Genomic DNA, 24,309 nt, shown 5'->3' with positions numbered 1-24,309 from the left:
TTAATGAGACCCTGTTCAAAATAAAGAATAAAAAATGGGGCAGGGGGTGTACCTTGGAGGTCAAGTGCCCCTAGGTTCCATCCCCAGACCCACAAAAAAAAAAGAAACATAGAGATATAAAAAACATTTGACTTTTTGACTATATAAGCCAATAATTGATATGACTGTTTTTTTTTAATAACTGGCTAAATCCAAATATCTTTTTTGGGGGGAGGGGGCAGTACTGAGGATGGAACCCAGGGGCATTCTACCTCTGAGCTACACCACCAGACCTATTTTTTATTCTTTATTTTGAAACAGGGTCTGAGTTTTAAAGGGCCTCACTAAGTAGCTAAGGCCTTCCCAAACCACAATCCTCCATCTCAGCCTCCCAAGTACTGGGATTAAAAGCGTGTGCCATCACACCCAGCATCCAAATATCTATTTTACATTAATTTATAAAACCAACTTACAAACCAAAGAAATTTTTAAAAATTTTGACTTTGTTATATAATATAGCCCTAATATCAAAATATATAATCTTTTCCCAGTTAGGTATAATCTAATCATTCTCCCAAACCCCTCCCCAAAATTTTTAAATATACTTCAAAGGCCTCAATGGAAACAGAACAATTATTATTTTCTTCTTTTTTTAATGATACTGGGAATTGAACCCAGGATCATTCACCTCTGAGATATACTCCCAGCCCTTTTTATTTTTTATTTTGAAACAGGGTCTTGCTAAGTTGCTAAGGCTGGCCTCACACCTGTAATTTTCCTGTCTCAGCTTCCCAAGTACTGAGATTCTAAGCCTGCACCACATCTGGCTTTTTTTAAACCTTTTTCTACCTGCATATAACAAATAATATCTGGAGAAAGCAACAGAGACCAATAAAGAAAATTATCTGTAGCTTTCTATTCTAGAGATTTACTTGGACAGAATTCATACGCGCTAGCTGGGCGTGGCCTGTAATCCCAGTACTTGGAAGGCTGATGCAGGAAGAGAGCAGGTTTGAGGTCAGTCCCAACAATTAAGTGAGACCCTGTTTCAAAATAAAATAGGGCTGAGCCAGGCATGGTGGCGCACGCTTGTAATCCCCACGCTTGGGAGGCTGAGACAGGAGGATTGCACGGGTTCAAAGCCAGCCTCAGCTACTTAGTGAGGCTTTCAGCAACTTAGTGAGACCCTGTTTCCAAATAAAATATAAAAAAAGGTCTGGAAGTATAGCCCGGAGGTAGAAAGCCTCTGGGTTCCACCCCCAGTACCACCAAAAAATAAAAAATAAAATAAAATAGGGCTATAGATGTGGTTCAGAGGTAGAATGCCCCTGTGTTCAATCTTTTTCTTTTTTTTTCTTTTTGGGATACTGGGAGTGGAATCCAGGGGCATTTTCTACCTCCTAGCAAAACCACCAGCCCTATTTTGTATTTTTTTTAACTCATACAAATTTATTATAAGTTAGCCTTAGAATGAGATTAAATCGATAAATGAAGTCATCTATTGAAATGGGTTATTTTACATTCATTTTGGGTATATTTCCTCACAGGCGCAAGCACATCATTTGCCAGTATTTTAAAAACCATGTCCAGATACAAATTAATTTGAAAATTCAAATGTCCAGATACAAATTAGTTTGAAAATCAATAAGCAACTGATTTGTTTTCTTCCATTTTTTAAATGATTACACCTTTAAAGTAACACTATTAGTAAATTTTGGACAATAAAAACTATAATGCCAGAATCATGGCAGAGGAAACAACAAACTATAAGTTAGAAAATTCATAAACACATGTTTATTCAGGAAATACAATTACTAAAGTCCTTGATATTTCAACGATCATTCCACATTATAAAATATTCACAACATGTAATCTGTTTAAAGTCTGTACCGAGTCATGCTGACATTCTTTCCAGATAAGCCATAACCATTCCTTCTATTAAATGCTATAATATCCATTTTAATTGCAAACTTGAGCCAAACTAAGCCCTTGAGCAAGAAAATCTAAAAAATTTAGAAGAGGAGCACAATAACTAAAAAAACATTCTGAATCATCAAACTCTAAAGAACAAGGCCACGATAATCTAACATTACAGTAATGGATAAAGTCGCCATCTTAAAACAGCATATAATTATCAAGGAAAAGATATCTCCTCTGCAACTTTTAAACATGCTTTTTCAAAAAATAAACATTACCTTTGTAATTTTTAAAAGCCAACAGGGTAGTGGGGCGTGGTGACACACTCTTGTAATCACTGAACTTGGGAGGCGGAGACAGGTTCGAAGCCAGCCTTGCTGGCTTAAGAGACCCTGTTTACAAATAAAATATAAAAAATAGGCCTGGGAATGTAGCCCAGAGGTAGAAGGGTTCCATCCCCAGTACCACCACAAAAAAAAAAAAAAAAAAAAAAAAAGCCAACAGGGTAAAAATGAAACATCAAAAATGACATTTAAACCGGGCATGGTGGCGCACGCTTGTAATCCCCACGTTTGGGGGGTGGAAACAGGAGGATCACACAGGTTCGAAGCCAGCCTCTCTGTCTTAAGAGACCCTGTTTCCAAATAAAAATATAAAATAGGTCTGGGAGTGTAGCCCAGAGATAAAAGGGTTTCCAGGAAAACCCAGTACCACCAAAAAAAAAAAAAAAAAAATTACATTTAAGCTACTGGTAGATTATTTTTTTTTAAAGTAGACTATGATTAATTTCAAAATAAATGTCAAGTATTTTTATTCCTCAAGAAATTACTAAGAAATATAATTTTTACATAGCTAAAAACTGATTTATTCCATTCTGACACTTGCAAAGAATCCAGTGTAATTAGATTTTATGAAGGGGAAAACTAGTGGTTCTCAACCCTGGATGTCTATTAGAACCACCTGGTATAATTTTTGAAAATGAGTGTCTCTGATTCAGTTATGGGAGGAGACCCAGGTAACAATATTTTCTGAGCTCTGCAGAGTTTTCTAATATTCTTAAATTAAGGATAGATAAAGGAGACAAATACAGTCGTTTTTGCTTGGTACTATTGAGCATGAGTAGCAGCAGTTTGTTTTTATTAATGCAGTTCTCACAATACATCTCAGAATTTTAAATCTTGACCACAGAAAAATTCATTCAGTGACAGAGATGTACAGTTGTGGTCTAGTATAATGAGGAAATGAAGGAAATTTTCATATTATACATGGATGGTTTATAAATAAAACTAGGCACAGAAGTATATAATAGATGTTTGGTTTTTAAATTAAAAATAGTTCCGCTTCTCCATTCTTTTTTTTTTTTTCTTACTTCAAAATAAATAGATTCAGTGTTTCTCAGCCTTATTTTTTGAAACAGGATCTCACTGAGTTGCAAAGGGCCTCACTAAGTAGCTGAGGCTGTCTTCAAACCGTGATCCTGTCTCGGCCTCCCAAATGCTGGGATTACATGGTGCGCCACCATGACCAGCTGGTTCAATTAAGTAGCAAAAAAATATTTATTAATACTTTCTTATATTCCCTATACCTCTTCTTTCCCTTCTACCTCTTGAGGGTAGTGAACTTATAATGAATGAATCTGAGTAACTTTCCATCTCTTAATAACTAGGACTTGTTTTTTCTAACCTATATACAATAAGAAATTTTTCTTAAAACTACAAAAATTCTCAAGTCTGTGTCTGTACCTCACAAGGAAAGAAATACCAATCATATTGTTTCCACATACAATTTTTAATACAAAATGTAAAAGTCAACCTATATAATTCTTCAAATACTCTATACTGTACGTTATACAGCAGCTATATCTAAAACTAATAATCCCGCATATGCTGAAAATGACACATTACTTTCCTCAGTTAAGTAATGCAACTAGTTCAGTTTCTTAAGCATAATTAAGGAAAATTCCTTAATGTTGTGTGTGTGTGTGTGTGTGTGTGTGTGTGTGTGTGTGTGTGCGTGTGTGTTTACTGGGGATTGAACCCCAGGAACATTCATTCTGAGCTATACCCCCAGTCCTATTTTATTTTATTTTATTTTATTTATCTTGAAACCGGATCTCATTAAGTTGTAGAGGGCCTCACTTCTTGCTGAGGCTGATCTTGAACCTGTGATCCTCCTGTCTCAGCCTCCCAAGTACTGGGATTACAGGTGTGAGCCACCATACCCAACGCTAGTGTTACTTTCTACCTAAAATGACTACTATTCCTATCTAAAGCATGCCAAGACCTGGAGGTTTTTTTGTTTCTTAAAGTGAATTATAGGGCAACTAAAAATATATAAATCAAAGCAATTTTATTAGGCAAGAAGTTACCACACAACCTGGCTAATACCTATAACCCAGTAAAAGAATCTGAGCACCTAAGTGGCAAACTGAAAAAGTCTATTTACGAAACTCAGGCCGGGCGTGGTGGCACACGCTTATAATCGCAGCATTCAGGAGGCTGGGACAGGAGGATCATGGCTCGCAGCCAGCCTCAGCTATTTAGTGAGGCTCTTTGCAACTCAGTGAGACCTTGTTTCAAAATAAAGAATAAAAGAGGGCTGGGGATGTAGCTCAGAGGTAGAATGCCCCTGGGTTTCATCCCTAGTACTGTATTAAAAAAGGAAAAAAAACTCAGAATCAGCAAATCCCTAGAGAAAACAGGGGGGAAATGATAACTTAGTAAAAACTAAAGCTGACAATGGTCTCATTTGCTACATTTAGCTTTTGGTGGTGTACTGAGATATTAAGGCTTAAAGGAAAAAGCCACTTCAGGTTTAAAATGATCATGTAAGCCGGGCATGGTGGCACACGCTTGTAATCTCCGTGCTTGGGAGGCTGGGACAGGAGGATCTCACAGGTTCGAAGCCAGCCTCAGCTACTTAGTGAGGCTCTCAACAACTTAGTGAGACCCTGTTTCCAAATAAAATATAAAATAGATCTGGGAGTATAGCCCAGAGGTAGAAGAGTCCCTGCGTTCCACCCCAGTACCACCAAAAAAAAAAATTTTAAATAAAAATAAATAAATAAATTAAATGATCATGAAAGAACAATTAATACAAACATATATTCTTATATTTCCTTTATAGATTGCTCACTTCTCATTTGCTTTTCATGAAAAAGAATAAATATCAGAAAAAATAACTGTCCCCACCCTTTCCTTGTCGACGACGATGAACAACTCCACGTATCTGGTCTGTGGTAGGACAGCTCTTCTTCTCTGTCAAAAGCACAAACATAAAGGCAAAAAAGGCATAAGGTCATACATTTTTCATCTGTAATGATCATCTATAATCATGTATTTCATGTGTATTTCATCATTAAATTATTTTACTTAACACCTCATAAGTCAATCAATGCCAAAAACGTATATTTTTTAAGCCTTATCTGCTATCCATATTGATCTAAGAAAACTTCTACTTAAAGATAAAATGTATTATTCATGTTGGCAAAGCACTGGTAGAATCACTGATTTTTTTAATCAAAACTGCATTTACACATACACACATACACACACACACACACACACACACACACACACACACACTTTTATAGATAACCTCATTACTACAGTGAGAAAGAAAAAATAGCCACTAACATCTAAGAGCAGAAGTTAAGACAAAGCTGCCACTTTAAAAAATAACTCGTTTTCAGCTGCATATGGTAAGCACATGCCTGTAATCCCAGTGCTTGAGGCTGAGATAGGAGAATTGCAGGTTCAAGGACAATCTCAGCAGCTTAGCAAAACCTTGTTTCCAAATAAAAATAAGATAAGCCTGGGAATGAAGATTGGAAGTAGAATGCCCCTGGGTTCATTCCCCAGCACCACTAATGATAATAATAATAATAGTAATAATAATATCAACAATAACAACTAGTTTTTATTTACTTAGCTATTCTGTCATATACAGAAATTCATACAAAGTAGAATAAGCAAACGTTATGTGTTTTTGTGTTTTCCAATGTTTAAATTTAAAAAGTACAGTCTAACAGTCTAAAGAATGGATAGCAGAAAAGGCAATAAAAATAATGCCATAAACTAACTAAAAATGTGAATTTAAACTGGGAATAGTAGCATGTACCTGAAATCCCAGTTACTTAGAAGGCTAAGCAGGAGGGTCACCTGAGCCCAGGAGCTGAGAAGCCCACCTCAAAACAAAAACAAGATAGGCGTGGTGGCGCACGCTTGTAATCCCCACATTCAGGAGCCTGAGACAGGAGGATCACGGTTCATGGACAGTCTCAGCTACTTAGTGAGGCCCTTTGCAACTCAGTGAGACGCTGTTTCAAAATAAATAATAAATAACAGGACTGTGGGTGTAGAATCCCCCAGTAGGTAGGATGAAAAAAAAAAAGGAAACACATTTACACACACACACACACACACACACACACACACACACACACACTTTTTTTACAAACATAACATGCCTCTTCCAAAACAGCAATATCATCTAATAGAAAGACATATTCCCTGCAAAAATTAATCCAATCCTAGAACCATTTTGGTCTAAGAGAACGACATCAACAAATAAATCAGGGACTTTTAAACAAGTCCCACACAAACAAAGAAACGAGCATCCTTGAAAGACATCTGAAGTAACTAAGATGCTGGAACTAAATCTCTCTTTCTCCACTCCAGAGTTTAAGAATTGCCAAATCAAATTTATGAAAGCAGGATCTAAGTAAAATGTCCACTGTTCTCTGGAAGACAGTGTAAGGGACTATTACACAGCAGTGTTAAAGATCATTACTGTTAAAGACACAAGCCCTAGTTTTCAAAAACCCAGAGTCTAAACTGTCCTCAGTGTGGTAAGATGGACTGTATACTGCCCATCTGTAAGTATGAACCTAATGAATAAAGAAAGGATTTCTTTAACTGTGAGTCTGGGCAAAGAATAATTGTATTTCCTTACTCGAAGGAGCTGAGTCACCGTGGGATGTTCATCTTCTCCATCCTCGGTGGGTACCTTCTCCGCTTGCTCATTAGAAACGCCACATTTCAGATGCTCCTTGTGGACGTCATCCATTCGATAGAGGATGTGCTCAAAGCGCGAGCTGTTGCGCAGGGGCTCAATCCCGTAACTCACATTCTCTAAGTGCAGCAATCCTCTACACGATGCGTTACACACACCGTTTTTAAAGGGAAAAATACACGTGCAAAGGCATCAGAAAATCTGAGTTTAAGTCCTACTTCTTAACAGGTGTAAGTGTAATATCCTAAAAAGAAAAACAGAAGCTTTACAGCCAGGCAGATCTAGATGTAAAGCTCAAAACGGCTGCCGATTGAGCCAGGTCCCGTGGCAGTACTTGGGAGGCTAAGCCAAGAGGATTACAGGCCAGTCTCAGCAAACTGGCAAGGCCTTCAGCAACTTAGCAAGACTGTTTCCAAAGAAAAAAGAAAACAGTAGGGCTGGAGTGCAGCTCAGAGGTAGAAACGTCCCTGGGTCCTGTCTCTAACACCACAAAAAAATTTTTAAAAATAAAGAGAAGAACTGCTTCTTCCTAGCATCACAGCTTCTAAACACTAAGCCTCTCCGAATAACTGCTTTAAAATCAAGTACTGAGGAGCAGTGGCTGGAGAGTGGGGAGCAGCGGGAGGAGCAAAGCTTCGATTCCAAATGTGAGGCACTCTGCATATCACTGACTCTCTGACTCAGTTTATATTCTGCACAGGACTGCATGCACAAAATGCTCAGAACATTCCAGAATATTCCCTGGCACAAGTAACTATTCAGTAACTGTTATTACTTAAAAGAATATAATCACAGCCATCTTACATAATTGGTTTGAGAATTAAGAAGTAATATTTAGAGCCAGGCGTGATGGTGCACTCTTGTAATCCCAGTATTCGGGAGGATCACGGTTCGCGGACAGCCTCAGCTACTTAGTGAGGCCCTCTGCAACTCAGTGAGACTCTGTTTCAAAATAAAGAATAAAATGTAGGGAGAGGGGTGTAGCTCGGAAGTCGAATGCCCCTGGGTTTCATCCCCAGTACCACAAAAAAAAGAAAAATTATTATAATTTCATTTGACATGTGATACAATTTCTCTAAATATCACTTTGCTCACCTAAATATGGTGATAATAAGCCCTTTTTTGGTCATTAAAACATTTCAATGAAATAAAACGGAAAGATTTTTAGAAACAAAGTGCTACAAAAATATTTAAAATGTATTCTATTTTAAATAGCTAAAATTAGACAGGTGTGGTGGCACACTGCTTGTAATCCCAGTACTTGAGACTGAGACAGGAGGATCGCAGGATCGAAGCCAGCCTCAGCAGCTTAGTGAGGCTTTCAGCAACTTAGTAAGACCCTGTTTACAAATCAAATATTTTTAAAAATATTTTAAGAGTGTAACCCAGAGGTAGAAGGCCCCTGAGTTCCATCCCCCAGTAACATACACACACACACACACACATACACACACACACACACAGGCTAAAATTATTGAGTAGCATCAAAAACTGAAACATCAGGCAGATGCAGTGGCACACACCTATAATCCCAGGACTTGGGAGACTGACACAGGAGGATCTTAGCGGCCAGCCTCAGCAAATGAGCAAGACCCTCAGCGACTTCGCCAGATCCTGTTTAAAATAAAAAATAAAAACTGGCTAGGGATGTAGCTCAAAGGCAGAATGCCCCTAGGTTCAATCCGCCAGTTACCCAAAAAATAAAATAAAATTTCCAATTTTTTTTTTTTTTTTTTTTTTTTTTTGGTGGTACTGGGGATGGAACCCTTCTACCTTTGGGCTACATTTCCCAGACCTATTTTATATTTTATTTGGAAACAGGGACTCTTAAGCCGGCAAGGCTGGCTCCGAACCTGCACGATTCTCCGACTCCACCTCCCAAGTGCGGGGATTACAAGTGTGCACCACCACGCACAGCAAACTTCCACTTTAGATATTAAATTTTACCAACTATAAGATTTCTTGAAGTAAAAATATAAATAGTATCTGAAACATAACTGTACAGATGTCCAGTAACATCAAAGTAAAATTGAATTCTGTCCCCTAATGACTGGATTTGGACACAGAAGTAAGAAACAGAATAAAAGAAAAAGACACAGAAAAGTTATTACCTGAGTCCAAAACAGCTGTTAAGAGCAACAGATGATTTATCAGCTCCTTCCACATAGCCCCGATAATGACAATGATTCTAAATAAGAAAAATATTGTGTTATCTTCAAAAATTGCTATACTGCTGAAAATCATCCTAAAATCTGCAGAGTTAACAAAATTACTTGCAGCAAATAAACTAAAAAATCTAGTTATATTACTGGCATCTCATAATACCACTTAGCATTCTTCAGACTATCTGCAGACTACCTACCACCACCCTCCAATGACATAAAGGTTTAGGCAGAATTCCAGAGTACAAACAGCTCTGCCTCAATGACCTTCCAGCCTAGAAGCACAACAGGACAGTGTTAGGTCAAGTTTAACATTGTAAAACACACTCAATCCAAGAAGCATCAGTAACCAGTTGACAACTAAGGCAGGAGAGAACCTTGTGAGAGACTAAAAAGACACTCAGTACCAAGGGAAAAAATTATTCTGATCAGATGATTTTCTTTTCTTCCTATAGGTATATTAATTATATTACTGTTACTTATAAATGTAATCCATTTTAGCTGGGTATGGTGGAGCACGCTTATAATCCCAGTACTTGGGAGGCTGAAACAGGAGGACCACAGGTTCTGGGCTAGCCTCAGCTACTTAGTGAGGCCCTCTGCAATTTAGTGAGATGGTGTTTCAAAATAAAGAATAAAAAATAAGGCTGGGGGGTGTAGCTCGGAAGTAGAATGACTCTGGTTTCAAACCCCAGTACCGCAAAAAAAAAAAAAAAAAAAAAAAAAAGCCATCTTAAATAATTTAAGACCCTTTGCCCTTACTTTGAGCAATAAATTAACTAATAGAAATTCAAAGCTAGCTGGGCGTGGTGGCACACACTTGTAATCCCAGCACTCAGGAGGCCTAGACCTAAGGATCATGGTTTGCAGCCTCGGCTACTTAGGCCCTCTGCAACTTAGTGAGATACTGTTTCAAAATAAAGAATAAAAACTAGGGCAAGGGGCGCAGTTCGGAGATAGAATGCCCCTGGGTTCCATCCCCAGACCTAAAAAAAGAAAAGAAATGCCAAGATAATATCATTTAATAATGCCTAATTCCTTAACAGCTAATCAGATTGTGTGTGTGTGTGGTACTAGGGATAGCTTTCTACCCCTAAGCTACACGCCCAGACCTATTTTATATTTTATTTGGAAACAGAGTCTCACTAAGTTGCTGAGAGCCTCACTAAGTAGCTGAAACTGGCTTTGAACCTGCACAAGCCAGTCTCAGAAACTTAGCAAAACTCTTAGCAACTCAGTGAGACCATGTTTCCAAATCTAAATAAAAATAAAATAGGCCCGTTGGTGTAGCTTAGAGGTTCGAATGTCCCTGGGTTCAGGGTTCAATCACTAGTGCCACAAAAGTAAAAAAAATAAAATAAAATCACTGAGGCAAAGATTACTTTTTAATAAATGTTGCCTGGTCCACTGATTTGGAAAAAAATAAAATTAAATAATAATTAACATTATATATAAGAATTAATCCCAGATGCATTAAGAATATAAACAAAACATGAAAACACAAGATCTCTTAAGAAAATTTAAGTGTATATCCCTATCGCTCTAATCGCACTCTAAACTTCATTATAATGTGAAATTATAATACATCTATAAAAGAGTGTGTATGTGTGTGCATATATATATTTGTGCTATATATATATATATATATATATATATATATATATATATTTTTTTTTTTTTTTTTTTAACGGTACTGGGGATTGAGCCCAGAGCATTTTACCTCTGATCCAAACCCCCAGCCCTATTTTTTCTTTCTTTCTTTTGAAACAGAATCTCACTAATCCCAGAACTTGGGAGGCTGAGACAGGAGGATCACAGGTTTGCAACCATCCTCAGCAACTTCTTTTGAGGCCATCCAGAATTTAGTGAGACCGTTTCAAAATAAAAAATAAAACAGGGCTAGGGGTGTCGCTCAGAGGTATAATGCCCCTGGGTTCAAGCCCTAACACACACACATTGTCAGGCTGCTTCTTCCATGCATCTTTAAGTATTAACTCACTTAAGCTTCTTCTTTTTTTTTTTTTTTTTTTTTTTTTGGTGGTATTGGGGTTCCTGGAAGCCCTTCTACACTCCCAGACCTATTTTATATTTTTATTTGGAAACAGGGTCTCTTAAGCCAGCGTGGCTGACTTCCAACCTGCACGATCCTCCTGTCTCCACCTCCCAAGCGCGGGGATTACAAGCGTGCCCCACCACGCCCGGCGACCCATTTTTTAAAAGTACTAATAATTACCGGGGCATAGGAGCGCACACCTGTAATCCAGGCATTTGGAAGGCTGAGACCAGAGGATCGCGGTTCGTGGTCAGCCTCAGCTACTTAATGTGGCCCTTTGCAACTCAGTGAGACCCTGTTTCAAAATAAATAATAAAAAATAGGGCAGGGGGTAGCTCAGAGGTAGAATGCTCCTGGGTTACATCCCCAGTACCGCAATAATAATAATAATAATAATAATAATAATAATAATAATAATTAGTCTAAGATAGGAACCATGTCCCAGGCCTGTAACCCAGCATTTGGGATGAGAGCACTTAAAGGATGAGTAGACAGAGAACACATATATACATGCAAGTGTTGTATATTGCATATATGCTGCTAATATGTGCCCCAAGAACCTTTTACAAATTTAATCTTAGCTGCGCATTGTAGTGCACAATTTTAATCCAAATCTTGGGATGCTGAGACGGGAGGATTGTGGTTTGAGGTCAGCCTCAGAATTTTAGTGAGGCCCTCCACAACTTAGTGAGACCCTGTTTCAAATAAAAGAATAAAACAGGGCTGGGGGTGTAGCTTGAAGGTAGAATGCCCCTGGGTTCCATTCCCAGAACTACATAAAAAAGAAAGAAATTCAATCTTGATGATGATGGAATGAAACAGAAAGAAATTTCAGTGAAAAATTACAGAAAATTTGCCGGTTTCAATACTCTACTAACTGGACAAATTGGGGGGGAAAAAAGTGAGAGTCCATGAAAATAGGTACCAGTGAGACATCAACATTCCAGGAATTAATTGAATTGTAGGTCAACTGACTGGGCTTAATTGTGACTGAGAAGTACTGTATAAAAAACAGCAAAGGCCAGGCGTGGTGATGCACGCTTGTAATCTCAGCATTTGGGAGGGTGAGACAGGAAGATCGCTGTTCTGTTCGGACAGCCTCAACTATTCAGTTAGTTTCTTTGCAATTCAAGAACACCGTCTTTCAAAATAAAGAATAAAAAGTAGGGTTGAAGGTATAGCTCAGAGTTAGAATGCTCCTGGGTTCCACCCCTAGTACCTCAAAAAAAAAGAGGACCGCAAAAGGTGAGGTGGAGAACACCTGTAATTCCAGTATTTGGGAGGCTGAGACAGGAGGATCCCAGGTTTGAGGCCAGCCTCAACAACTTAGAGAGAACCAATAATAACAACAACAACAACAACAATAATAATAATTCTAAAATTAAGATTTGAGGGAATTCAATCTCACTCTAACAGCACAAATTAAATTCCCAAAGTCTTTATTTTAGATAAACAATTGGTATATATCATATATATCATATATATATCATATATATCATATACATATATCATATATATCATATATATATCATATATATATCATATATATCATATATATCATATATATCATATATATCATATATATATATATCATATATATTCTCTACTGAGTACCCAACCATGTAGCATCACGTAGCTAAGTCTATGTAAATACTAGAGTATATGCTAAGAGCCTGACGAGAGCTCACTTTTCAGCTACTATGCTTTTTAAATTTTATTAAAGGATCAAGAAGAAAATATTTCACCTGCATATTAGGATGGTCAGAGATCAGGTCTCCTTCCTCATTGTAGGTATAAACTACAAAATCTTTAGGCAAAAGGTCTCTGGAAGAAGAATGAAACATACCATTAAAATTATAACTAGCAACAGCGAAGGACAAACTAGGAAGGCATTATTCCAAAACGCAGGGGCAGGATGCAAACCTGGGCCCCATGGGTTTCCACTCAGGGAGCGTGCGCTGTAAGCCACAGGTGCCGGCGCACACTTGCAGTCGGAGTACTCGGGAGGCCGAGACAGGAGGAGCGCAGGCTCACAGCCAGCCCCAGCTACTTAGTGAGGCCCTCTGCAACTTAGACCCTGTTTCAAAATTAACAATAAAATATGGGGCTAGGGATGTAGCTCAGAGGTACAATGTCCCCAAGTACCACACACACAAAAAAAGGGATGTGTCACTGTAAAACTAAAAGCTCAACAGACTTAAACTTGGAATCACATCCATTACTTACCATGAGTAATGTTACGATGTGATTTGTTCCAATGGCATAAAACACTCATTGGAAAAAGACTTAACACAATATAAATAATGACCTTAAATTTTTCCAATACAACTCACAGAAAAATAGTTAACTAGGTTATTGACCGCATATCATACTTACAAAAGAAAAACAAGCATTTTTATACTCTTTTTCAAAAGTCCTCCAAAAACAAGAAGCATTCGTTGCCTTAACCTCTTAAGTATGAAGGAAAAATTCTGCATTCATTGTTGGAGGAAATAATTATTCCTGATTCTCAAAGCTTCATTCCTTGTTAAAGGAAGCTGGTAGTATAAACTCAGCTGTCAGCCAACAGTGGTTTCACACATCTGTAACCCCAGTACTTGAGAGGCTGAGACCGGAGGATTGCAGGTTCAAGGCCAGCCTAAGCAACTTATCAAGACCCTGTTTCAAAATAAGAAATAAGCCAGGCATGGTGGTGCACACTTGTAATTCCAGTGCTTGTGAGGCTGGACAGGAGGATTGTACAGGTTCAAAGCCAGCCTCAGCTACTTAGTGAGGCTCTCAGCAACTTAGTGAGACCCTGTTTCCAAATAAAATAGAAAATAGGTCTGGGAGTATAGCCCGGAGGTAGAAAGTCCCTGGGTTCCACCCCAAGTACCACAAAAAAATAATAATAAAAGAAATAAAATAGGGCTGGGGGTGTGATTCAGAGATAGAATGCCCTTGTGTTCACAACACACACACACACACACACACACACACACACACACACACACACTCAGCTAGCCTGGTGGTTCATGTCTGTAATCCCAGTATTTGGAAGGCTGAAACAGTGAGATCACAGGTTCTAGGCCAGCCTCTGCAATTTATAAGGCCCTGCTTCGAAATAAAAGAATAATAATAATAAAGGACTAGGAGTGTAGCACAGAGGTAGAATGCCCCTAGGTTCAATCCTCAGTACCAAATAAATAACAAATAAAGCTCAAAACTCAGGCTGAGGGTGCTAATAGGGTTCTTGCCTCCTATCTACATGGCTCTGGGCTCAATTCTCAGTGCTAAAAATAAAAATAAAAGTGCAAGCCATGCTCAGTGATCCATGACTGTGATCCTAGCCACTGTGGCAGGATGATCTCAAGTTAGATCCCAGCCTGGGCAACTTAGTGAGACCCTAAGAGATGATAATTGAAAATAAATAAATAAGTTCAAAACTCCCCTGGACCCCAGGGCCAACCTGGCTATTCTGTTTAGAGAGGAATAAACTGAGATGGAAAAATTGATGATTTCTGTCTGGTTTAATCAGTTGCACAGCCTGACTCTAGCTAAGTAACCACTGTAGCGCAAAGACTCCTTTAGTGAATGTGCGCTTCAGCTCTCCTAAAAACAGGATACCTCACACAAAGCACCGTGGTCAGTAGCCTGAAGAAAAAGCACCTGAGAAAGGCCGGCTCTCCCTGGTGAGCACTGTGCATCCCTGGTCCTGGGAGACTGTTCCCTTATTAAGGTCTGTGTGAGTGACCTTGGGAGGAGTCTGTGAACTCTTGAAGCCTCTCCAAAAGCCGACCCTGTCCACTCATCGCAGTCTCCCCAACTCCCCAACCCACACACTCACCCTTCTTTCCCTCTGCAGATCAATTTCAAAAAAATAAACTGGAGATACTTGGCTTTGCTCTGCCCTCTTCCTTCTTGGAAGTCACTGCCTGGCCCCCAAAACACACACCCCCCTGTGCTTCCCCAGCAGTCCTGCCACCTGGCAGCTTCACGCCACACGAGGGCCTGAATCCCGCCACACCAGGGTTCAATGCCCGCGATGCAGATCAGAGCTAGAAAACATTATCGAGCCCGAGTGAATGAAACTGCTTACGTGTTCCTTTCCAAGTGAATAACATGCTCTCTTCCTTGAGCCTGGATGACATAAGATACCTAAATGCACAGAGAAAGGGAAAAAAAACAATAAAACACCACATATAAGTGACTTTGAACACACTATGACACAGAAAAGTCCCTCCTGAATTATGATAACTTGGCACTAACTGCAATTGATTTCTAGAATTTTGTGTCTATTTTTAAATAATAAAATGTGGTCTAGCTGGGCATGGTGGCACACACTTGTAATCCCAGTATTTGGGAGGCTGAGACAGGAGGATCGCAAGCTATCAGCCAGCCTCAGCTACTTAGTGAGGACCTCTGCAATTTAGTGAGATTCTGTTTCAAATCAAAGAATAAAAAATAGGGCTGGGGAAGGTAGCTCAGAGGTAGAATGCCCCTGAGTTTAATCCCCAGTACTACAAAAAAAAAAAAAAAAAGATTTTAACCATTCTTACTTCCCTTTAATAATTGATTGAGTAAAATCTCCCACATTGTTATCAAAACAACTCTCTTTGTGTGTGTGTGTGTGTGTGGTGCTAGGGATTGAACCCAAGACATTCTATCTCTGAGTTACCCCCACCCCAGGTCCTATTTTTTATTATTTATTTTAAAACAGGGTCTGACTGCAACTTAGTGAGACCCTGTTTCAAAATATAGAATAAAAAACAGAGCAGGAGGTGTGGCTAGGAGGTTGAATGCACCTAGGTTCCATCCCCAGACCCGAAGCAAAAAAAAACAGGGTCTGACTGAGTTAGGGAGGGCCTCACTAAGTAGCTGAGGCTGGCCACATACCTGAAATCCTCCTGGCTCCGCCTACCAAGTACTGGGATTACAAGCGTGTGTACCAAGCCTGGCTTAAACTCTTCTTAAATTCATTTATAATTCATGTGTAACATAACGGTTTATGAATTTGTATTTCCCCATGGCTAGTTTCATTTTATCAATTCTATTTTGTTTCTTTTTTGGTACTGAGGATTGAACCCAGGGGCATTCTAAATCCCCACCCCAGCTATTTTACCCACGAGCTTTTTCTTTATTTTAAAACAGGGTCTCGCTAACTTGCTGAGGGTCTCACAAGAAGGCCTTTTAGAGTCAATGAATAAAGACTGGGAGCCAGGCGCGGTGGCCCACACTTAGAATCCCAGCATTAGGAAAGTGGAGACAGGGGGATTGCGTTTCACAGATAGCCTCAGCTACTTAGCGAGACCCTTTGCAAATCAATGACACCCCATTTCAAAAAATAAAAAGACTAAAAAATAGGACTGGGGGTGTAGCTCAGAGGTGCAATGCCTCTGGGTTCCATCCCCAGTACCGCAAAAAAAAAAAAAAAACACTGGGTACCTTACACTTCCACATCTTCAAGCTCTTCTATACCTCAAACTCAAACATCTCTTTTTGTTGTTGCGGTACTGAGAATAGAACCCAGGGGCACTCTACCTCTGAACTACACCCACCCCTGGCCCTACTTTTTATTCTTTATTTTTGAAACAGTGTCTCATGGAGTTGTGGAGGGCCTCATTAAGTAGCTGAGGCTGGCTGCAAACCTGCGATCCTTCTGTCTCAGCCTCCCAAATACTGGGGTTACAAGTGTGTTCTACCACACTCTGTCTCAAACATCTCTGAAACAAGTTCATAAGAGCTACAGTTTGGATCTACAACATCCCCTAAAAGTCCATTCGTAAGTTTGGTGCCAAGAGTGCACTATAAGGAGGTGCTATGGGCCTTGGGAGGTGGCGCCTAGGGGAAGGTGCTCTCAACACTGAAACTCTGAGCCCTTCCTCTTTCTCTCTGCTCCCTGGCTTGTGAGGGGACCACTTCTACTACATGTGCTCCTACCCTGCCATGCTGCTTCTCTAGAGCTTAAAAATAGAGATATGAAGGTGTAGCTCAGAGGTAGAATGCTCCTGGATTCAATACACACACACACACACACACACACACACACACACACACACACACTAAGGCTCAATGTGTTGCCTTTGCTAGAAAAACATCTGAGGGACAATAGTACTACATGGTGCTATACTAAGAACAACAGACTAATTACTCCCAGAACCAATCACTGCTGTATGTGCTACTTTTGGTTTAAAAAAGAAACAAGGGAAGTGGGGTGTGGTGGCGCACGCTTGTAATCCCAGCATTCAGGAGGCTGAGACCTGAGGATTGCAGTTCACGGGCAGCCTCAGCTACCTAGGCCCTCTGCAACATAGTGAGACTCTGTTTCAAAATAAAGAATAAAAAAATAGGCCGGGCGTGGTGGCGCACGCTTGTAATTCCCGCGCTTGGGAGGCGGAGACAGGAGGATCGCGCTAGTTCGGAGCCAGCTGCGCTGGCTTAAGAGACCCTGTTTCCAAATAAAAAATATAAAATAGGTCTGGGAGTGAAGCCCGGAAATAGAAGGGCTTCCAGGAACCCCAGTACCGCCAAAAAAAAAAAAAAAAAAAAAATAGGGCAGGAGGTATAGCTCAGAGGTTGAATGCCCCTGGGTTCCATCCCCAGATCCGCAAAAAAAAAAAAAAACAAGGAAAAGGAAAAACTTTAATACATACAGAGTTCTTACCTGTTCTTACCTATAAGAGATAACTTACCCGCTTTAAAGAGGGCCTGGGTGCTTCTCTTCGGTCTCTGGTTAATCTCCAAGGAATTATAATTTCATAAGAAGAGAGATGTGAAGTCTGTTGAAAGCCTACAGAAAAGGGAATAACAAATAAAATATAACAATGTAATCTAGAAAAAAGTACATATAATATAAATCAAGCTGGGTGTGGTGGTAAATGTCTATAATCCCAGTATGTGGGAGGCTGAGTCAGGAGATCACAGGTTAGAAGCCAAACTCAGTAATTTAGTGAGATTCTCAGCAAGACTCTGTTTCAAACTAAAAAATAAAAAGAACTGGAGTGTAGGTGGGAGGTAGAATGCCCCTGGGTTCAGGCCTCAGTACCAAGAAACAAATGTACATATGTAGATGTACATACATATACATGTATGAAATCAAAAGCTGAATATTCAAATCACTGAAAATTCAGTTGGCATTCCCATATTAAGCTATATATAATAAAAATGATTATATATAAAATTTGCATTAAAATAGTAAAATATTAGATAAGTATGAAAGGGAAAACATTTCCTAAAAAAGGATGCCAGCCTGTATTCAAAGAGTATATGCACATCATCATTTTCAAACATTTTTTAGCTACACACTCTAGCCCCGTTTCTCAAAAGGAATTTTAAAATAGAAACAAAAGGGAGAAGGAGAAGAGATGATGATAAAGAAGGGGGGAGAAAGGAAGAACTAAAACTATGGAAGATGAAGAAGGAGAGGAGGAAGAGGAGGAGGAGAAAGGATAGAAGGAGGAAGAGGGACGGAAGAGAAAGAAGAAGGAAAGTTACATGGGGAGGAGGCACCTTAGAGCTTAGACCATTTCTCCATCTCACACTTCCCACCGCATCCAGCATGAGTGGCGCCCTCTGCAGTGGTTCTACTAAACACTAAGTGGCGAGCACGACACAAAGGGAAAGCGATTTCAGTATCAGGTGATTAATTTTAATAAACAGACACTGTACAATCTATCACATGTCTCAAGTGAAATGACTGCCATTAACCCGTCATAAAACAAAAACTTTCTGCCACATATATAAACAGGAACCCAAATTAGTCATGTAGATGTATTCACAATTCCAATCCTGTGCAGGTGCTTGTAAGGGAGTTACACCTTAAGCAGGACTTGGATTCTAAAGTCATTGCTTCATAAAAATTGAGCATAATTAAAACTATCCACACAAATCCCTCAGAAAGACACACGATATATCAAAGGCCAATATACTGTCTCTCGGTAAGCCCAACACAATTTCTTTTGCTTCCCACATCATTGCCAGTGGTGTAACAATTCTTTCAGTGAACTTGATGAAGTAGATGGTCACCATCTAACGGCCACAGATGAAAAATTCATCTCTCCATATATCTCTATATACCAAAACCAGAGTCAGAGAGGAAGTTTAAAAATGGTACATGTGATCTGAAGACTGCGGGAAAACAGGCATCTCCCATGCTGTCACTTCCACAAACCAAGGCTACAAAAATGGGGAAGCAGAAACTTTCATAAACTACAAGAGCCTCAGGACCAAAGGCAGCTAAGGACATGCTGAATGCTAGGTGAAATCAGGCGACTGAGAACATTTCTGAGATAGATAATCTAGGAAATGCTGATAGTGGATATTTGGTCACTGATATCTGTCCTTGAAGATTTGTCAAATTTTCAAGTGTAATAAGCATCGTGTAAGGCATTTTGTCCTCTCCTAAAGATTCATTCTGAATATTCAATGATCAAATAGTATGATATCTAGGGTGTACATTAAAGTAACCCACTGTAAAAAAGGAGACACATGAAATAAAATACTGGATAATGGGAATCCAGAAGTTCATTAACATTATCTTCATTCTGTCAGGGTTTTTGTGGTACTGGAGATTAAACCCAGGGGCATTCTACCTCCAAGCTACAGCCCCAGCCCATTTTTTTATCTTTTATTTTGAAACAGGGTCTAAGTTGCGGAGGGCCTCACCAAGCAGCTGAGGTTGGTCTTGAATATACAATCCTCATGTCTCAGCCTCCCAAGTACTGGGATTACAAGGGCACACCACCACATCCAGCTCCATGTATGTGCTTTTTTGTTTTGTTTTGTTTTTTGCATACTGGGGATGGAACCCAGGGGCATTCTACCTCCGAGCTACACTCCCAGTCCTATTTTTTATTCTTTATTTTGAGACAGGGTCTCACTGAGTTGCAAAGGGCCTCACTGAGTAGCTGAGGCTGGCCAAGAACAGGGATCCTGTCTCAGCCTCCCAAATGCTGGGATTACAAGCATGCACCGCCACGCCCGGCTTCTGTGTATGTTTTAAAACTTCTAAAATAAATAAAATTGAGGTGGGGGTACTGGGGATTAAACCCAGGGACATTCTACCTCTAAGCTCCATTCCGGCCATATTTATTTTGAAACAGGAATTCACTAACAGCAATTTCCTGTCTCAGCCTCCAAAATATTGAGATTACAAGCATACGCTTCCACGCCTTGCATAAAAATTTTAAAGGGTGATCTATGGGGCATAGGATGAGGGGGAAAGTTTTATTTCTTACTTTAAATGACCCTATGTTATAGTAATTATTAAATATAATACGAAGTATTACTACAAAATATGTCATAAATAAGCATGCGAGCCTGGCATGGTGGTGCACACTTGTAATCCCAGTAGTGGGGAGACTGAAACAGAATCACAGGCTCACAGCCAGCCGCAGATCCGTAGTGAGACACTTGCTTAGTGAGATTCCGTTTCAAAATAAAGAATAAAAATAGGGCGGGGTATAGCTCAGAGATAGAATGTTCCTGGGATCCACCCCAGTACCATAAAAAAAATAAATAAATTAACATGTAAATAGCAAAGTAAATGGATGAGGCTGTTTAAAGTAGCTACCATGTGGTGTAGCTGGGCATGATGGCGCACGCTTGTAATCCCAGCATTCGGGAGGCCGAGACCGGAGGATCGCGGTTCGCGGACAGCCTCAGCTACTAAGTGAGGCCCTCTGCAACTCAGTGAGACCCTGTTTCAAAATAAAGAATAAAAAATTGGACAGGGGGTATAGCTCAGAGGTTGAATGCCTCTGGGTTCCATCCCCAGACGTGCAAAAAATAAATAAATAAATAAATAAAGCAGCTACCATGATGAAGTAGAACTAGGGAGCAAAGAGGGAAAAAGTGCATTTCTTCACATCTGTAATTCTGTATTGTTTTGGATTTGTTTTTACGGCGAGTATGCATTTTGCTGTCACTAACTTACTTTTGGTATATGTTGTTTTTTGTTGCTTGCTTGTTTTTGTGGTGCTGGGAATTGAACCCTGGGTAGTTCTACCTCTGAGATATACCCCCCCCAACCCTTTTTACTGTTTTCTTTCTTTTTTTTAAGAGTTTTGCTAAATTACTGCAAGCCTCAATCCTGCAATCCTCCTATTTCAGCCTCTCAAACAAGCCTCAATCCTGCAATCCTCCTATTTCAGCCTCTCAAACACCAAGAGAACAGGTATGCACTGCTGAGCCCAGATACCATTGAGAGAGAGAGCCAGGCATGGTGGCATATATACCTATATTCCCAGCACACACACACACACACACACACACACACACACACACACTCACTCTCTCTCTCTCACTCTCTCTCTCTCTCTCTCTCTCTCTCTCACACACACACACACACACACACACACACACACACACAGTACTGATTATCTAGCATCTCTCCCAAAAGGTCATTCCTTTCCATCACTCTTTTCTTTTTACTGCAGTCCTGGGTTGGAAATCAAGGGACTGCATGCCAGGCAAACACTCTACCACTACCATTAAGCCATATCTCCAGGCATCCATCATCCTTAAAACCTCACATCTAAGCTGGGCGTGGTGGCGCACGCTTGTAATCCCCGCACTTGGGAGGCTGAGACAGGAGGATCACACAGGTTGGAAGCCAGCCTCAGCTACTTAGTGAGGCTCTCAGCAACTGAGTGAGACCCTGTTTCCAAATAAAATAGAAAATAGGTCTGGGAGTATAGCCCGGAGGTAGAAAGCCTCTGGGTTCCACCCCCAGTACCACCAAAAAAAAACAAAAACCCCCTCACATCTGCACGATCATGACGCCATCTCCCCTGGTCTCGCCCCTTCCGCACTCTCTTCCTTTGCTGATCTACATGTTTATTCACTCATTAATTGCTTCTGCCCCTCAGATTTATCAAATACAAATTAAGATTATGTATTTACATCTAACTTTTTCCATGCTAACACAGTACATAAAAATATTTATAAACTTATCCGGTGTGGCGGCGCACACTTGTGATCCCAGCATTCGGAAGGCTGAGACCGGAGGATTGCGGTTCGCAGATAGCCTCAGCCACTTAGTGAGGCCCTCTGCAACTTAGTGAGACCCAGTTTCAAAATAAAGAATAAAAAATAGAGCAGGGCTTGTATCTTAGAGGTCGAATGCCCCTGGGTTCCATCACCAGACCCACAAAAAATAAAAAATAAATATATATATATATATTTGTCTAGTTTGGGATTTAAAAGATACAAACAAGCCAGGCATAATGGTGCATGCTTGTAACCCCAGTACTTGGGAGGCTGAGACAGGAGGAGTGCAGGTTCGCAGTCAACTTTAGCTACTTAGTAAGGCCCTCACAACTTAGGTCATTTCAAAACAAAGAATAAAATAGGGCTAGGGGTGTAGCTCAGGAGTAGAACATCCCTGGGTTCAATCCCTAGTAGGGCAAAAAATAAAATAAAGTATACAAAAAGAAATATATAAATTACAAACTTGGCATTGTAGCCTATGCTTGTAATCCCAGTACTTGGGAGGCAGAGACAGGAAGATCACAGGTTCACAGCCAGCCTCACTTAGTGAGGCCTACTTAGTGAGGCCCTCCACAACTCAGTGAGAACCTGTTTCAAAATAAAGAATAAAAGTCGAGTGGGTTGGCGCATGCTTGTAATCCCCAGCATTTGGGAAGGTGAGACAGGAGGATCAAGGTTCACAGACAATCAGCTACTTTGTGAGGCCCTCCACAACTTAGTGAGACCCTATTTCAAAATAAAGAAAAAAATAGGGCTCAGGGTATAGCTCGGAGGTAGAATGTCCCTGAGTTCCATTCCCAGTACTGCAATAAATGAAAGGAAGGAAAGAAGGAAGGGGGGGGGGGGCCCACTGGGGGTATAGGTAGAATGCCCCTGGGTTCAATCCCCAGTACACACACACACACACACACACACACACACACACACACTATGTGTGTGTGTATGTGTATATTTTTTTTCATCAGATCCAAAACATATCACACTAATAGTTTTCAAATTCTTTACCTATCAACTGTATGGCATATTATACTATCTAAATATGGCTTCACAACATTATATTAAGACACCACAAATAGACGCCAATACAAAAGTGCCCACAGGCACATTTATGAAATACCATGATCGAATGGAAACCATGTGAAAAGAAATAGATGACCTTAAACACAGATGCACAAGCCAGATGGATCTGTGTTGGGCCATGCCACCCTAGTACTTGGGAAGCTGAGACAGGAGGATCAGAGGTTCACAGCCAATCTCAGCCACTTAGCGAGGCTCTCAGCAACTTAGTGAGACCGTGAATCTAAATAAAAAAATAAAATAGGGCCAGGAATATAACTCAGAAGTAGACTGTCCCTAGGTTCAATCCCCAGCACCACAGAAAAAGAAAAAAAAAAAAGAGAGAAAGGAAGAAATAAAAAAGAAAGAAAGAAAAGAACAGATGCACAAATCACTAACTAGGCAGACAAGGTATAGGACTGTTTCCTCACCCAAAACAAATTTTCAACCATCTTTGGTTTCCTCAAATTCCTAAAAGCACAAGCTCAAATATTATCCTTAAGAACTTCCTTCTGGAGAATGGCAACCTATTCAACTACTAGGACAGCCACTGTAGAGCACTGAGGCAGGAACAGATCAAATGCCTTCGGTGATGGACTAGAACTCCTAGTAATGCGCAATATACCATCCTCCGCATTCCTTTGTAACTCCTGTGTTTAAATGAATCAATACATGCAAGAAATATACGCTGGGAGGCACAGACAACTCTAACACAACAAGCCCTACCATGGGCAACTAAATAGCAATGTTTTCATTAAAACTCAGAAGCAAGTATCAGAGATAATGCCTCAGAAAAGATGTTCATAGTTCCAGAAGGCAGCCGGATACTAAAGAGCTCTTGTTTAGAAACAGGTTAAGCAACTTCACAAAGTCACATACTTTCAGGTCAGGACTAGAAATCAAGTCAACTATATTCTATGGTCTGTTACCCAGATTGCCAGCAAAACACAAAAGCCAGATATAAAAACATAAGACAAAATTCCTTCTTTCCCATTTTAAAAACAAGCCAGGCACAATAGGACATTTCTGTAACCAGTACTTAGGAAGGTGAATCAGAAGGATCCCAAGTTCAAGGCCAGCCTTAGCAACTTAGTGAGACTCTCAGCAACTTAGCAAGACCCTACTTCAAAATTTAAAAAAAAAAAAAAAATTAAGCTCTGG

The 24,309-nt window shown here is 39.9% G+C and overlaps 1 protein-coding gene across 1 annotated transcript in view; it reads right to left on the bottom strand.

Moving 5' to 3' along the window:
• The window catches only part of ADAM9 (ADAM metallopeptidase domain 9), a gene marked incomplete at both ends in the record, with an annotated part of 117,749 nt that overhangs the window by 82,173 nt on the left and 11,267 nt on the right, over positions 1-24,309 (bottom strand). The window contains 6 exons of the mRNA XM_080710259.1: positions 5,088-5,153; positions 6,850-7,045; positions 9,021-9,097; positions 12,870-12,948; positions 15,203-15,261; positions 17,796-17,893. Of these exons, the coding sequence (XP_080566385.1) occupies positions 5,088-5,153; positions 6,850-7,045; positions 9,021-9,097; positions 12,870-12,948; positions 15,203-15,261; positions 17,796-17,893 (575 nt within the window). The remainder of the gene's footprint in view (positions 1-5,087; positions 5,154-6,849; positions 7,046-9,020; positions 9,098-12,869; positions 12,949-15,202; positions 15,262-17,795; positions 17,894-24,309) is intronic.

This window comes from Muscardinus avellanarius, assembly GCF_963383645.1.
Source record: "Muscardinus avellanarius genome assembly, chromosome: 14".
NCBI lineage: Eukaryota > Metazoa > Chordata > Mammalia > Rodentia > Gliridae > Muscardinus > Muscardinus avellanarius.
Note: the sequence above shows the minus strand (reverse complement) of the source record. Positions and strands in the feature narration are given on the sequence as shown.